Below are 16911 nucleotides of genomic sequence, written 5' to 3'. Positions count from 1 at the left end.
AATGCCCCAAAATTTGCAACCCCATCTCTTCTGGGTATGGAAATACCCCATGTTAGGACGTAAAATGCTCTGCGGGCGAACTACAATGCTCAGAAGAGAAGGAGTGACATTTGGCTTTTGGAAAGCAAATTTTTCTGAAATGGTTTTTGGGGGGCATGTCGCATTTAGGAAGCCCCTATGGTGCCAGCACAGCAAAAAAAAAACTACCCACATGGCATACTGTTTTGGAAACTACACCCCTCAAGGAAGTAACAAGGGGTACAGTGAGCCTTAACACCTCACAGGTGATTTACGCCTTGGATGTGTAAATGAAAAATAAAATAAATTCTCACTAAAATGCTGGTTTTCCCCCCAAATTTTACAAGGGGTAATAGGAGAAAATGACCCCCAAAATTTGTAACCCATGTGTGGACGTCAAGTGCTCTGCTGGCACACTACAATGCTTAGAAGAGAAGGAGCCCCATTGAGCTTTTGGAGAGTGAATTTGTTTGGAATGGAAGTCAGGGGCCATGTCGGTTTACAAAGACCCAGAACAGTGGACCCCCATATGTGAACCCATTTTGGAAACTACACCCCTCACAGAATTTAATAAGGGGTACAGTGAGTATTTACACCCCACTGTCGTTTGACAGATCTTCGGACCAGTGAGCAGTGCCAATGAAAAATTACATTTTTTATTTTCATGGACCACTGTTCCAAAAATCTGTCAGAAACCTGGGGGGTGTAAATGCTCACTGTACCCCTTATTACGTGAAGGGTGTAGTTTCCAAGATGGGGTCACATGGAGGGGGTCCATTATTCTGGCACTATGGGGGCTTTGTAAACACACGTCGCCTTCAATTCCGGACAAATTTTCTCTTCAAGATCCCAATGGAGCTCCTTCTCTTCTGAGCATTGTAGTGCACCCGAAGAGCACTTTATATCCACATATGGGGTACTTCAATACTAAGAAGAAATGGGGGTTACAAATTTGGGAGGGGGCTTTTTCCTATTTTCCCTTGTGAAAATGAAAAATTTAGGGTAACACCAGCATTTATGAAAAAAAATTCTCTTCATTTTCCCATCCAACTGTAACGACAATTCGGCTAACACCTGTGGGGTGTTAAGGCTCACTATACCACTTGTTATGTTCCGTGATGGGCGTAGTTTCCAAAATGAGGTCACGTGGGTATTTATTTTTTTGCGTTTATGTCAGAATTGCTGTAAAATGAGCCACCACTGTGCAAATCACCAATTTAGGCCTCAAATGTACATGGTGCACCCGCAGAGCATTTTACACCCACATATGGGGCATTTCCGTACTCAGGAGAAATTGCGTTACAAATTTTTTTTTTCCTCTTTACCACTTGTGAAAATAAAAAGTATGGGGCAACACCAGCTTGTTAGTGTAAAAAAAATAAATAAATTGCACTAACCGGATGGGGTGTAGCGCCCAACTTTTCCTTTTCATAAAGGGTAAAAGGAGAAAAAGCCCCCCAAAATTTGTAGTGCAATTTCTTCCGAGTACGGAAATACCCCATATATGGCCCTAAACCGTTTCCTTGAAATACGACAGGGCTCCCAAGTGAGAGAGCGCCATGCGCACTTGAGGACTAAATTAGGGATTGCACAGGGGTGGACATTGGGAACCACTGGCGTAGAATACCCCTAACAGGGTGCCTCCAGCTGTTGCTAAACTCCAAGCATGCCTGGACAGTCAGTGGCTGTCCGGAAATGCTGGGAGTTGTTTTGCAACAGCTGGAGGCTCCGTTTTGGAAAAACCCTGCCATGCAATACATTTTTATTGGGGAGGACAGTGTAAGGGGGTGTATATGTAGTGTCTTACCCTTTATTATGCGTTAGTGTAGTGTTTTTAGGGTACATTCGCACTGGTGCAGGTTTACAGCAAGTTTCCCGCTAGGAGTTTGTGCTGCGGCGAAAAATTTGCCATAGCTCAAACTTTAAAGCAGGAAAGTTACTGTAAACTCGCCCGTGTGAATGTACCCTGTACCTGTACAGGTACCCTGTACCCAAATCTCCAGTTTTTTCTAAACTACAACTCCCAGCATGCACTGACAGACCGTGCATGTGGGAGTCGTACTTTTGCAACAGCTGGTGGCACACTGGCTGGAAAACCTTCAGTATTTTCCAACCAGTGTGCCTCCAGCTGTTGCAACACTACTTCTCCCAGCATGTATTGATCGCCGAGGGGGAATGCTGGGAGATGTAGTTATGCAACAGCTGGAGGTACGCAACAACTCCCAGCATGCCGAGACAGCTGTTTGGGCATGCTGGGATTTGCAGTTTTGCATCATCTGGAGAGCTACAGTTTAGAGACCACTATAGTGGTCTCAAACTCCCTCCAGATGTTGCTAGGCAAAACACCGGCTACGTAGGATCCAGGGAGCCAGCCGCACGTCATCGCCGCCCGCCAATCTACACCGTCGATCATTGCCTCCGCTGCCACCGGATGATTAAGTGGACTTCGGCGCCGATCCTCTTCGGTTTCCCCGTTCTGCCCCGCCTACTATGGGTGGGCAGAACAGGGAAACCGAGAGTTAACACCCCCCCCCCCCCGATCTGATATTGGTCGCCGCGTCTATATGACCAATAGCCGGGATAGGAGGGATGCCACCTCACTTCTACCCCTTCAGGGGGATTGTGGGTGTCTTGGACAACCCCGATCCCTGTTATTTTCCAGGTTACCATAGACCCGTATGACCCGGAATTACGCAAATCGCCGGTGTGAATTTACACTGGCGATTTACAGCGATCGCTGACCTGGGCATTTGCGCGGGGTGCCTGTTGATCGATATCAGCAGTCACCCAGGTCAGGTCCCCACCCGCTGCGTGGCGGGGACAGAAATTCCCACGGACGTGCATGTACGTCATGGGTCCTTAACTACCAAAGTCCCATGACGTACCGGTACGACATGGGTCCTGAACAGGTTAATCGTATGGACCTACAGAATAAAGATAAGATGTCATTTTTACCGGAAAAACGTACAGTGTAGAAACAGAAGCCGCCAAAACTAATAAAATTGCGTTTTTAGATGGATTTTTAGGTGCAAAATTGAAAGCTCTGATTTTTTTTTTAAGGTAAGGAGGAAAAAAACAAGTGCAAAAACGGAAAAACCCTGGGTCCTTAAGGGGTTAAATGAAGCCGAGGTTAAGCATTTGCACCACAAACATCTTAAAAGGGTTATTCCAGCTTTAGACATTTTGAGATGTCTTATCGCGGGGTACGGCGCTGCATCTCCAGATTCGGAAATCTGGAGTTTCCAGGATTGGAGACTTGACACCACGCCCCCTCCCTTCATGTCTATGGGGGGGGGTACCGGCCGTTACACCCCCTTCCATAGACATGAAGGGAGGGGGAGTGAAGTGACATCACATGGGGGGCATGGCATTACGTCACTTCTCCAGTCCCGAAAACTTCCGGTTTCTAAGCCTGGAGACAGCGGTGGGCCCCCCGTGATCAGATATTTTATCCTCTATCCTTTGGGTATGGGATAAAATGTCTAAAGCCAGGATAACCCTTTAAGCACTCTTGGAAATGGCTATGAATTGCTTTTCTTATCAATGTCAAACATGTATCCTGTCATTCCATTCAAACAACTCCTAGCTGTGATCTCATGATTGCTGGTGGGCTCCAGTAACTAGACCCTCAATGATCAAGCATGTATAACCCATGCAGTGGATAGGCGATAAATGCTTTATGCTGAAACACTCCTTTAAAAGAAAATCCTTTTACTAGAATAACCCCCTTCTGAGAACAGTTATGTAACAAGAGAAACTGCAACCGCTGACCAGCTTTGTAAGTATCCTTTTAATGTACACTCACCTGGAATTTTTCTCTGCATGTAATTACATTGACATCAGTTCCCCAAATCACCAGCTTTTGTTCCATAGACTGTTCATTTGTCACAAGCTCCTCTACAGCAGGCTGCAAATAAAGTACAAAAATATATATTGTAGAGAAAGACATGGAACTATAGAGGATCAACATTACTACATTGAAATGGACCTACCTGGTCTGACTGCAAATCCACCTGCTTGAGTTTGCGAGCTGATCCTAAATCAGGCCTCTGCCTAGCAGGAGTGCCTCTGATACCACTCCTAGGAGTTCCCTCCACCCTAGAACTTGGAGTTCCATATGTCAAAGGAGAACTCAAATCAAGTTCACTCTGAACAACTGAATAAATAAATTTAAAAAAGTAACATGTTTACATAGTTAACATTATTAAACCGTACATTTTAAGAGCACAAAATAAATCTGCACAGAAACCTAAACATACTTGAATGTCGTGATGGTGCTGGGCTAGAAAATAGTAGCTCTTGTCCACTGGGACTCTGGAGATCACCAGATGGTGAAGTTGGCATGGGCAGAAGTTCACCAATTGATGTGGAGTCCTCAGTCCTTCGTCTCTGGGATGGAGGAGAGTGAATTTCCTCACTGCGAGCTTGATAAAAATTAAAATAAAAGCAATTAACTTAAGTGCTAAGAAAGGGGTGCATTCCCGAAACCCGTCAACGCTGATTTATGGTTGTTTGCTGGCTGAATCCCGCTTGCATGCGGTTTTATGGGATCCGAATAAACAGAATTTCATCGTTACCACTGGCTACAGTGGTCCCTCAACATACGATGGTAATCCGTCCCAAATGGACCATCGTTTGTTGAAACCATCGTATGTTGAGGGATCAGTGCAATGTAAAGTATAGGACAGTGGTCTACAACCTGCGGACCTCCAGATGTTGCAAAACTACAACACCCAGCATGCCCGGACAGCCGTTGGCCGTCACCGCTGCCCGGGATGTCGCCGTCCATCGCTGTCGCCGCGTCCCAGACGCTTCGGCAAGGCCTCTGCTTCCCCGACATCCGCGCTCTCCGTCGCCGCCATCACGTCGCTACGCACGCCGCTCCTATTGGATGACGGGATGGAGAGCGCCGACGATGCAGGGGATCCCGAAGAGGACGCGCCGCTGCCCCGAGGACAGGTGAGTGACCATCACCGGAGCTCACGGGGCACCGTAAACGGCTATCCGGCGGCAGCTGAAGCAGTCAGCGCTGCCGGATAGCCGTTTATGCGATGTCCCCGACATACAAAAGCATCATATGTTGATGCTGCCTTCAACATGCGATGGCCTCCGAGAGGCCATCGCGTGTTGAAATTATCGTATGTTGGGGCCATCGTAGGTCGAGGGGTCACTGTACTTCCTTTTCATTCTTTGCAGTTAACTCAAGACATCCCTTTAGACAACCACTCCCTTTTGTTCAGGATAGGCTCATTAGGATCTATAAAAGTAAATCCAATCATTATGCTATTACTAGATACCTCAATATAATCTTACAATTGTGACTACTTAAATCTTTGAAACTATTCATTCTCATTTCAACAAATGATGGATGGGACTGAAGGACAATAAGGGCCGATGCATAGTACGGATATTCTGCTCAGAATTAATACTTAGCAGAATCAGCTTGCAGCAGAATCTCTGATCTCAGTGAGATTCTGCTGCTTAGTGCACACTATGGAACTCCTGTAGTGGAAGTTCCTCAATGTTAATTCTTTTGGTGGAATCTGCTTGGAAAAGCCCATTAGTCAATGGAAACAGAGGAGGAGTGAAAAGAATAATAAGACTAGCTGTCCAAAAAAACACTTGTTGAAACTAGTTAAACAGTTGTGCTTGTAAAACAGAATAATCTTGCTCATTATGTTTGAAATACTAAATACCACAAAGAGAATACTGCTGAAAAATAAAAGAACTAAACTTAGCATTTCAAAAATTAGGAACCACTTACGAGTTGGTGGATTGCTGCCTCGTCCTCGCTTGTTCCTTCTACGGCTTGGTGTGGATGATGGGGAAGACATGGTGCTGGAGAAGAGCAAGAAAAAGAATTGTTACTAAGGATAAACTTAAAGGTATCTTTTAGGTTAAAAAGCTTAATTGCTGTAGAAATTAAATACATGCATACTGTTCCTATTCCTTAGGATAGTCAAAATATTCGTTAGCTGTGAGAAAGCACCTCTTTATATTCAAAAAGTTTTGATTTATATTTGTTTTAATCCCACTATCAGCAGCCAGGGACCCGCCGATAACTGTGCACATCAGCGATTGCGCTGATGTGTGCCATTAACCCCTCAGATGCCGTGATCAATACAGATCACAGCATGTGTGGTAGTGCATCACTAAAATGGATGAGCGGACCGCCAGCAGCGCTGCCGTGGGGATCAGATCATCCAGCACAGAGGCCGGAGGTCCCCTCACCTGCCTCCGGCCGTCTCCTGCTCTGGTCTGGTCTGTGACCAGAGCAGAAGATGATCGATAATACTGACCTATATGCATAGCACTGAAGAGTATTAGTAATCAAGTGATTGCTATAGATAGTCCCCTATAGGGGACTATTAAAGTGCAAGTAAAAAAATAAAATAAAAAAAGTGAAAAAGTAAAAAAAAAATGTAAAATAAATCCCCCCCCCCCCCAATAAAAATGTAAATTGTACCTTTTCCCCATTTTACCCCAGAAAAGGGCAATAACTTTTTTTTACACATATTTGGTATCGCCACGTGCGTAAATATCCGAACTATTAAAATATAATGTTAATCCCGTATGGTGAATGGTTTGAAAGTGAAAAAAAATGTAAAAAAAAAAAATTGCTGCTTTTTGTAACGTTTTATTCCTAGAAAATGTATACATTTATTAAGTTTTATACATATAAATGTATCAATAAAAGGTACAAATCACAGCGCAAAAAATGAGCCCTCATACATCCGCTTATATGGAAAAAATGAAAAAGTTATAGGTCAGCAAAATAGGGGGATTTTAAATGTACCGTATATACTCTAGTATAAGCCGAGTTTTTCAGCACGATTTTTCAAGCTGAAAACGCCCCCCCCTCGGCTTATACTCGAGTGAAATCTCCGCCTGTCAATCCCTTCATCAGTGGTCTTCAACCTGCGGACCTCCAGATGTTGCAAAACTACAACTTCCAGCATGCTGGGTGTTGTAGTTTTGAAACCTCTGGAGGTTCGCAGGTTGAAGACCACTGCGGCCTTCACCATCATCCAGCCCCCCTTTTGCTTTGTACTCACCTCCCCTCAGCGGGAAGTTAGGGTGAGCTGGTCCGGGCCATCTATGCTGCAGGGTGGGGATGGTTAGTTGTTGTGGGCTGTACATTTTCACCTTGACGATGACGCACAGGGACGTTCATGTGCAACATCCCTGTGCGTCGTCGTCAAGGCAACGTCACTAGTCCGGGCCCGAAGCGCGGAGAAGAGGCCCCACCCGTGAAAATGGACAGCCCGCAACGACTAACCATCCCCACCGGACGGTCCCTGCTGCATAGATGGCCCAGACCAGCTCCCCCTAACTTCCCGCCGAGGGGAGGTTAGTACAAAACAAAAAAAAAGGGGGGGGGGGGGGGCTGGATGATGATGAAGGCCGCAGTGGTCTTCAACCTCCAGAGGTTTCAAACTACAAAACCCAGCATGCCCGGACAGCCGATGGCTGCAAAGGGGGGGGGGGGGGGGGTGGGGGAGATTTCTTACCCACCCTAGGCTTATAGTCGAGCCAATAACTTTTCCTGGGTGTTGGGGGTAAAATTAGGGGCCTCGGCTTATACTCTAGCAGGGATGTGGGAATCCTATCGCCCGACGCCTGGGACAAGTAGTTTTGGGCACCGGGCAGGTGAATTTTTCAGAGATTTAGCTCTGTATCGGGCTAGCAGGGCCGGACTGACTTCGGAAATCTCACCACACACCCGCGCTCAGGGTGTATGGAGGGGGCGTCGGCCCCAGCTGATTTCAGTAGCCGGGGGCCGCTGCTCAGAGAACCCACCCCGTGCCCCAGTCTGTCCTCCTTCACACAGAAATCCTCCTCGTGCAGTCTGTCCTCACACACAAATCCTCCCCAGCCCTGTGCAGTGCAGTCTGTCCTCCTCACACACAGCAGTCATTATGGAGGTGAAGGAGCTCTGCACGGACGTCCTCTCTCCAACCCCCCCCCCCCCCCCACTCTGTGTTTTCCCCGTGCAAACTTGCAGCCTCTCCATGTTAGATGAGGTCCTGTGGAGACAGATCAGGGGGAGGGGGATGGAGCTGTGTTCGGAGCTGTTTTCGTCCCCACTCTCCCCCTGCTTCTTGTGTAATGTAGAAGCAAGAGAGTGTGAAGCAGTGTGAAGCTCAGGTGAGGAGGCCGAGCATGCAGGCGGCAGGAAGGGTGGTTGTATATGTATGTAATGTATAATTAGGGGGGGGGGGGTATGGTGCGTGCATGTGTATGATGTCTGTATGTGTGTATGTAATGTATGATGGGGAAGCAGCGGCGGGTGTATGTATGTTGTGTCTATATGTATGATGTATGTATGTAATGTATAATATAGGGGCAGTGGCCGGTGTATGTTTGAATGTTGTGTCTATGTATGTATATACTGTATAATATAGGGGGCAGTGGCCAGTGTATGTATGATGTGTCTATGTATGATGTATGTATATACTGTATAATATAGGGGGCAGTGGCCAGTGTATGTATGATGTGTCTATGTATGATGTATGTATATACAGTATATTATAGGGGGCAGTGGCCAGTGTATGTATGATGTGTCTATGTATGATGTATGTATATACTGTATAATATAGGGGGCAGTGGCCGGTGTATGTATGTTTTGTACAGGGGCGGACTGTCAAGTGCTGCTGCCAGTTGTGCTAATTTTTTATTTTTAGTGGCTTCTGGTCACCCGCACTAAATTGCACCCCCAGAATCCCCCCCCCCCCCCTTCATACTCACCCGCCGACCAAGAGCCCCACAGATGCACGCAAACACGCCCGAACCAAAACTACCACTTCCAGCATGTTGCACCATAACCTGAACTGTACAACTATAATGTTTAACATGCTGGGAGTTGTAGTTTTGGTTCGGGTCAGCTGCAGTGCCATAGGCTGCATCAGGGGATGCTGGGTTGTAGTTACTAACTGTAATTTCCAGTATTCCTTGACACAGACTATGGCTCTACAGCTGACGCAAACCAAAACTACAACTCCCAGCATGTTACACAATAACCTTAAAGGGGTACTCCGGTGAAAACCTTTTTTCTTTTAAATCAACTGGTGGCAGAATTTGGTTGAAATTATTTTATCTAGCAGGACAAGTGAATTTTCTTGAGGGACAAGTAGATAGTGTTCCGCTTTAGTTCCTTGGACAAGTAATTTTTCTTCAAATTTCCACACCCCTGTCTAGTATATACGGTACTAATTTGGTTAAAAAGTTTGTGATTTTTTTTCAAGCAGTACAATAATAGAAAAATGATCATGGGTATCATTTTTATCATATTCACCCACAGAAGAAAACATGTAATTTTTACCATAAATTGTACAGCATGAAAATGAAACCTTGCAAATAGAGATGAGCGAACTTACAGTAAATTTGATTCGTCACGAATTTCTCGGCTCGGCAGTTGATGGCTTTTCCTGCATAAATTAGTTCAGCTTTCAGGTGCTCCGGAGGGCTGAAAAAGATGGATACAGTCCTAGGAAAGAGTCTCCTAGGACTGTATCCACCTTTTCCAGCCCTCCGGAGCACCTGAAAGCTGAACTAATTTATGCAGGATAAGTCATCAATTACCGCGCCGAGAAGTTTGTGAAGAATCGAATTTACTGTAAGTTCGCTCATCTCTACTTGCAAAATCACGGTTTTCTATTCTATTTCCCCACTCAGTATTTTTTTTGGTTGTGCCATACATTTTATGGTAAAATAAGTGATGTCATCACAAAGAACTGCTGTGCAAAAAACAAGCCCTCATATTGGTATGTGGATGAAAATATTAGAGTTATGATTTTTAGAAGGAGGAAAAAACGAAAACATAGTCCTTAAAGTCAAAATGGGCTGAGTCCTTAAGGGGTTAAAGAAGTTGGACACTTTCTCTTCCTTGTGGAGAATAGCATCAATCCATATGGAAAATACAATTTTTCCCCAAAAAATTGAGGGGTGGAGCAAACTGATCATTTTTTTGTATAGCAACTTCTGTAAAAGTCTCTTGTGACTGTCACAATGGTAGGTTTTAGTGTCCACGCACCCAAACAGCTCCTACTATGCATACATAAAGCCATCATACACCCATTTAGGGTCTAATCACATGGAAAGTATCCTGCGTATAATTGATGCACAGGATTTGACAGACTAAACTAAATTGAACAGCATTAAATCTGCAGCTTCAATTCATGTACAGGATACTGTACAAGTGAACCTTTCGGGTATGTGCACATTCTGCTCCTCATTGAAGTCCACTCTGCAGAGTGTAGACTACCCTTCGGTTGTTTCAGGACTGCAGCAGATTTGATGAAGTCTTCAGTCATTTAGTTTACATTGAAATCTGCAGCAGATCCTGAAAAGTCAGACACCAAAATATAGAACCTACAGCAATAAGTTTTTTTCCCTTTTATTTTAGTCCTAGGACTATAAAGCTAAACATGAATTGTGATATAGAAATAGAAGTGACTCGTCTTATTAACTCCGTGGGGGGAGGGGGTATATAACCTTAGTCTATCTGGCACACTCTTCTACAACAGCTGAAGAGGAGCTCCGCGGTATAACACCACACCATGCTGGAGTCAGCTCGGGCACAGTAACTGCGCTAACACAAGATAACGCTTCCTAATGTAGACTGTGACATAAGACAGATTGCACTCCTCTCCGGACACTCACCCGTGGACGCGGTGACGCTAACAGAGTAAGATCGCAAGGTCTATCACGCTCCCGTCCAACTACTGCAGCTTCTTCTCCCGCCAGAAGAATTCGCGCCAATCCGAGTGTCACGTGACAAGTTTCGCGGGAATTTTCGTCTAATTACAGGGTAGATGCAGGGAATGTTCCATCGGAGGGAGGGGGGGGGTTAAAGTTAATCTACTACAACATATATTACGTTTTTAACCAAAACACAAACGGGAATCGTGTTATAATGGACATATGTAGGCAGTATCAGTTCAATTAGGCATTCAATTGACATGTTCAGGATACCACTATGTCTCCTTGATTTCCCTAATGGTTCAGTCGCCACAACTTCCGACTTCTGCTTCACAACAAAGCCGAGCGTGACGCGGACTATGCAGTGCTGAGAGCACGTGACGGCTCGCTACTTCCGGTGTCATGGTGTCAACAGTAGTTACATAAATTGGAACTTTTCAGTTGTTCATTCATTAGCATTAGTGTACGTTATCATGAAGAACAATTAGGACCTCTCAGCCTCTCCTTTAGGTAACAAGCTGTCAACAAGGGCAGAAAGGAGCAAAAAATTAAGAAGGTAGCAAATTTGCCAAAGGAATTTATTTGCGAAAATATTTTACTTGAAGTGCCCTACAGGTTTAGCGGTCTTAGATAAAATGGGACTACTTATTTAAAGCAAAAGTCCCATTGGGAAAAAAAAGCTATAACACCTGTACTGCGGGGTACTCCGGTGGAAAACTGTTTTTTTTTGTTGTTTCTTTCCAAACAACTGGTGCCAGAAAATTTAACAGATTTGTAAATTACTTCTATTAAAAAATCTTAATCATTCCAATAGTTATTAGCTAAAAGTATAATAATCAACGCTAAAAATGGATGTATATATGTATAAAATATGTTATAAATAGTGTAAAATGAAATAAAATTACGATACAAACATGTGGAAAAAAGTATTCCACCAGAGTACCCCTTTAACGACAAAAGACATATATTTACGTCCTCCGCTGGCTCCCGCGGGGTCACGCGGAGGCCCCGTGTCATATCGGGTCGGTCCGGGCGGCCATCAACGGATGGGACCCGCGGCTAATACAGGACATCATCGTTCGCGGTGATGCCCTGTATTAACCCTTCAGACGCAGCGATCAAAGCTGACCGCCGCGTCTGAAGTGAAAGTATCCCGGCTGCTCAGTCGGGCTGATCGGGACGGTGAAATCGCGGCATCCTGAACAGCTTACAGGACACCGGGAGGGACCTTACCTGCCTCCTCGGTGTCTGATCGGCGAATGACTGCTCCGTGCCTGAGATCCAGGCAGGAGCAGTCAAGCGCTGATAACACCGATCACAGGCATGTTAATACACGCCAGTGATCTGTGTAAACGATCAGTGTGTGCAGTGTTATAAAAAAAAAAAGTGTTAATAAAGATTATTTAACCCCTTCCCTAATAAAAAGTTTGAATCACCCCCCTTTTCCCATAAAAAAAATAAAACTGTAAATAAAAATAAACATATGTGGTAACGCCACGTGCGTAAATGTCTGAACTATAACAATATATCATTAATTAAACCGCACGGTCAATGGCATACACGTAAAAAAATTCCAAAGTCCAAAAAAGCGTATTTTGGGTCACTTTTTATACCATTAAAAAATGAATAAAAAGGGATCAAAAAGTCAGATATAAACAAAATTGTACCGATAAAAACTTCAGATCATGGCGCAAAAAATGAGCCCTCATACTGCCCTGTACGTGGAAAAATAAAAAAGTTATAGGGGTCAGAAGATGACATTTTTAAACGTATAAATTTTCCTGCATGTAGTTAGGATTTTTTCCAGAAGTACGACAAAATCAAACCTATATAAGTAGGGTACCATTTTAACCGTATGGACCTACAGAATAATGATAAGGTGTCATTTTTACCGAAATATGCACTGCTTAGAAACGGAAGCACCCAAAAGTTACAAAATTGCATTTTTTCTTTGATTTTGTCGCACAATGATTTTTTTTTCCATTTTGCCGTGAATTTTTGGGTAAAATGACCAATGTCACTGCAAAGTAGAATTGGTGACGCCAAAAATAAGCCATAATATGGATTTTTAGGTGGAAAATTGAAAGGGTTATGGTTTTTAAAAGGTAAGGAGGAAAAAACGAAAATGCAAAAACTGAAAAACCCTGCATCTTTAAAGGGGTACTCCGATCTCCGATCCAAAGGATAGGAGATAAGATGTCAGATCGCCGCGGTCCCGCTGTTGGGGACCCCGGGGATCGCCGCTGCGGCACCCCGCCATCATTACTGCACAGAGCGAGTTAGCTCTGTGCGTAATGACGGGCGATACAGGGGCCGGAGCAGCGTGACGTCATGGCTCCGCCCCTCACGACATCACGGCCCATCCTCTTAACCCCTTAAGGACCGGGGGGTTTTCCGTTTTTGCATTTTCGTTTTTTGCTCCTTGCCTTTAAAAAATCATAACTCTTTCAATTTTGCACCTAAAAATCCATATGATGGCTTATTTTTTGCGCCACCAATTCTACTTTGTAATGACGTCAGTCATTTTGCCCAAAAATCTACGGTGAAACGGAAAAAAAAATCATTGTGCGACAAAATTGAAAAAAAAAACGCCGTTTTGTAAGTTTTGGGGGCTTCCATTTCTACGTAGTACATTTTTTGGTAAAAATGACACCTTATCTTTATTCTGTAGGTCCATACGATTAAAATGATACCCTACTTATATAGGTTTGATTTTGTCGTACTTCTGGAAAAAATCATAACTACATGCAGGAAAATTAATACGTTTAAAATTGTCATCTTCTGACCCCTATAACTTTTTTATTTTTCTGTGTATGGGGCGGTATGAGGGCTCATTTTTTGCGCTGTGATCTGAAGTTTTTAACGGTACAATTTTTGCATTGATAGGACTTATGGATCGCTTTTTATTCATTTTTAAATGATATAAAAAGTGACCAAAAATGCACTATTTTGGACTTTGGAATTTTTTTGCGCGCGCCATTGACCGAGCGGTTTAATTAATGATATATTTTTATAATTCGGACATTTCCGCACGCGGTGATACCACATATGTTTATTTGACCGTGACGTCACGAGGGGCAGAGCCGTGACGTAACGATGCTCTGGCCCCTGTATTGCCCGTCATTACGTGCAGAGCGATCTCGCTCTGCGCAGTAATGATAGCGGGGTGCTGCAGCAGCGATCCCCGGGGTCCCCAGCAGCGGGACCCCGGCGATCTGACATCTTATCCCCTATCCTTTGGATAGGGGATAAGATGTCTAGGGGCGGAGTACCCCTTTAAGGGGTGAAAGGAATACTGTAGTGGAAAATAACTTATCCTTTGGATAGGGGAATAGTTATAGATCACGGACTATAGACCCCCATGATCTATAACTTATAAGTTATTTTCCACAACAGTATTCCTTTAAAATAAAACAATACAGAGGGCTCACCTGCCTCCGCTGTCCCAGTATATCGCTCCGCTCCCCCTCCCGCATCTTCTTCCTGGTCTGGCTGTGATCAGAATTGTCCCACCTCGGCCAGTGATCGGTTGTGCGGCAGATTAATGCACTGAGCCTAGGCGACCTATGCCATGGCTCAGAATATCACACTGCCGCTTAGCCTAAATAGGAAGTATTTATCAAAATCAGTGCAGAGAAAGAGTGAAGCAGTTGCCCATAGCAACCAACCAGATTGTCTTTTTTATTTTTCAGAGGTCTTTTTAAAAATGAAAAAAGCTATTTGATTGGTTGATATGCACAATTACACCACTTTTCCTCTACACAGGTTTTGATAAATCTCTACCTATGTATTTGGCAAAACAAGCTTCTAGTGATCTCTCTCCACAGGATGTATCTGAAGTATCCACATGTATCAAACAACACAGGACAGTGCTGACCTCACGCTTCATGCAGCGGGGAGATTTGGGGCCCCATTCTGGACATTAGAGTTCAGACGCTGCATCCCTTCATCCCCCCAATCAGACACAAAAGCTGGATAATCCCTTTAACACCTTAGGAGAACTGTAGTGAAAATATTTTCATTACCTCTGTGCCCGGGCTGCGAAAACTAAAAAACAAACTTTAAAGGGGTAGTCCAGTGGTGAAAAACTTATCCCCTATCCTAAGGATAGGGGATAAGTTTGAGATCGCGGGGGGTCCAACCGCTGGGGCCCCCTGCGATCTCTCTGTACGGGGGCCAGGCTCTCCGGCCAGATAGCGGGTGTCGACCTCCGCACGAAGCGGCGGCCGACACGCCCCCTCAATACATCTCTATGGCAAAATGCTCAAGCTGCTTCCGGATAGCAGCTTAATGTTCCCCGTGTGGTGCAGTGAGTATTAATTACCCCTCCACGATGCTCCGGGGTGCCCTCTGGGTCCAGCGCTGGTCCTCCGGTGTCTTCTCAGCTCTCTCCGGTGACGTCACTACGCTGTTGCGCACGCCGTCCCGTCATCCAATAGGAGCGGCGTAATGACGTTGCTACGCAGGCCCAGTAAGGCCTTGTGGAAGACAGCGGAGGACCGGAGAGCCCAGCGGAGGCCCGGGGTCACCATCGGGTGTGGCGGGGACACCATCAGAAGCGGCGGGACGCGGTCCGGAGCAGCGGGGACAGGTGAGTACAGCTTCCTATACTTAACATTGCACGAATCCCTCAACATATGATGGATTCGACAAATGATGGCTCGTTTGGAACGAATTACCATCGTATGTTGAGGGACCACTGTACAGCGAGATCAGCAGTCCACTGATACAGCCTGGCTAAGCCACACTGCATCATTGGATCGACAATCTGGAGGCAGGTAAAGGGACCCTCCAATGCCATTATAGCTCATCGGACACCCACGCCCACATCACGGGAGTCTCATGAGTTCCCTGAGCTAACTGGCATATTTAATTTAAAATTTTAAATGACAGCAGAAAGTATTACAAATGGGAATGTTTAGCTAATTTATGTGGAATGACTATCATTTCTTCAAGACAGAGAATGTCAAATTTAGAAAAATGCTAATTTTTCCCCAAATGATAGCTAAAGGTATTGACCAAAATTTTCCACTAACATAAAGTACAATGGTGGAGATTTCTCAAAACCTGTGTACAGGAAGTGTGGTGCAACCAATCAGATTGCTGTTTTGATAAATCTCCTCTAATGTGTCATGAAAAAACATTCTCAGAATCATTTAGACGCCTCAGAATCAGACACTTATCTCCTATTGTGTGGACTTAAGTACCGGAGTTCCCCTTTAACACCTTAACCCCTTGCCACAAAACGCAGTTTATAAATGGTGCAGTGGCATAGCAGGGGTATGAAGCAAGTTCAGTAGCTGAGCTTGCATCACATCCGCATTATCCCGGCTGCTATCAGCAGCCAGGACCTCTGGCTAATGCCGGACATTGCCGATCAGGCCGATGTTGGGCATTAACCCTGTTGATGCCGCAATCAAAGTTTATCACTGCATCTGTCACGATTCGGCTGGCAGGAGGTGGATCCTCTGTGCCAGAGAGGGATTGGCGTGGACCGTGCTAGTGGACCGGTTCTAAGTTACTACTGGTATTCACCAGAGCCCGCCGCAAAGCGGGATGGTCTTGCAGCGGCGGTAGTAACCAGGTCGTATCCACTAGCAACGGCTCAACCTCTCTGACTGCTGAAGATAGGCGCGGTACAAGGGAGTAGACAAAAGCAAGGTCGGACGTAGCAGAAGGTCGGGGCAGGCAGCAAGGATCGTAGTCAGGGGCAACGGCAGGAGGTCTGGAACACAGGCTAGGAACACACAAGGAAACGCTTTCACTGGCACGATGGCAACAAGATCCGGCGAGGGAGTGCAGGGGAAGTGAGGTATACATAGGGAGTGCACAGGTGAACACACTAATTGGAACCACTGCGCCAATCAGTGGCGCAGTGGCCCTTTAAATCGCAGAGACCCGGCGCGCGCGCGCCCTAGGGAGCGGGGCCGCGCGCGCCGGGACAGGACCGACGGAGAGCGAGTCAGGTACGGAAGCCGGGGTGCGCATCGCGAGCGGGCGCCACCCGCATCGCGAATCGCATCCCGGCTGGAGGCGGTATCGCAGCGCACCCGGTCAGTGGATCTGACCGGGGCGCTGCCGTAGCAAGGATGTTGCGAGCGCTCCGGGGAGGAGCGGGGACCCGGAGCGCTCGGCGTAACAGCATCTAAAAAAGCCAAAAACTACTGCCAGTAGCTCAGGGTAGCTGATCGG

The 16911-nt window shown here is 45.6% G+C and overlaps 1 protein-coding gene across 2 annotated transcripts in view; it reads right to left on the bottom strand.

The window, feature by feature from the left end:
• MCM4 (minichromosome maintenance complex component 4) overlaps positions 1 to 11059 on the bottom strand; it is a 35587-nt gene extending 24528 nt beyond the window's left edge. The window contains exons 1-5 of one of the 2 annotated variants that reach the window (XM_056518545.1): positions 10681 to 11059; positions 5783 to 5856; positions 4278 to 4442; positions 4011 to 4174; positions 3824 to 3925 (exon numbers count right to left, since the gene is read on the bottom strand). In XM_056518545.1, coding sequence (XP_056374520.1) covers positions 3824 to 3925; positions 4011 to 4174; positions 4278 to 4442; positions 5783 to 5852 — 501 coding nt within the window. In that variant the 5' untranslated portion in view covers positions 5853 to 5856; positions 10681 to 11059. Of the gene's footprint in view, positions 1 to 3823; positions 3926 to 4010; positions 4175 to 4277; positions 4443 to 5782; positions 5857 to 10512; positions 10649 to 10680 lie in introns of those variants that run through there. The other variant, XM_056518546.1, reaches the window with a different exon arrangement.
• Positions 11060 to 16911: the final 5852 nt, after the last annotated feature.

Source organism: Hyla sarda, chromosome 5 (assembly GCF_029499605.1).
Source record: "Hyla sarda isolate aHylSar1 chromosome 5, aHylSar1.hap1, whole genome shotgun sequence".
NCBI lineage: Eukaryota > Metazoa > Chordata > Amphibia > Anura > Hylidae > Hyla > Hyla sarda.
The sequence above is the reverse complement of the archived record's forward strand: the minus strand, read 5'-3'. Positions and strand labels throughout refer to the sequence as shown.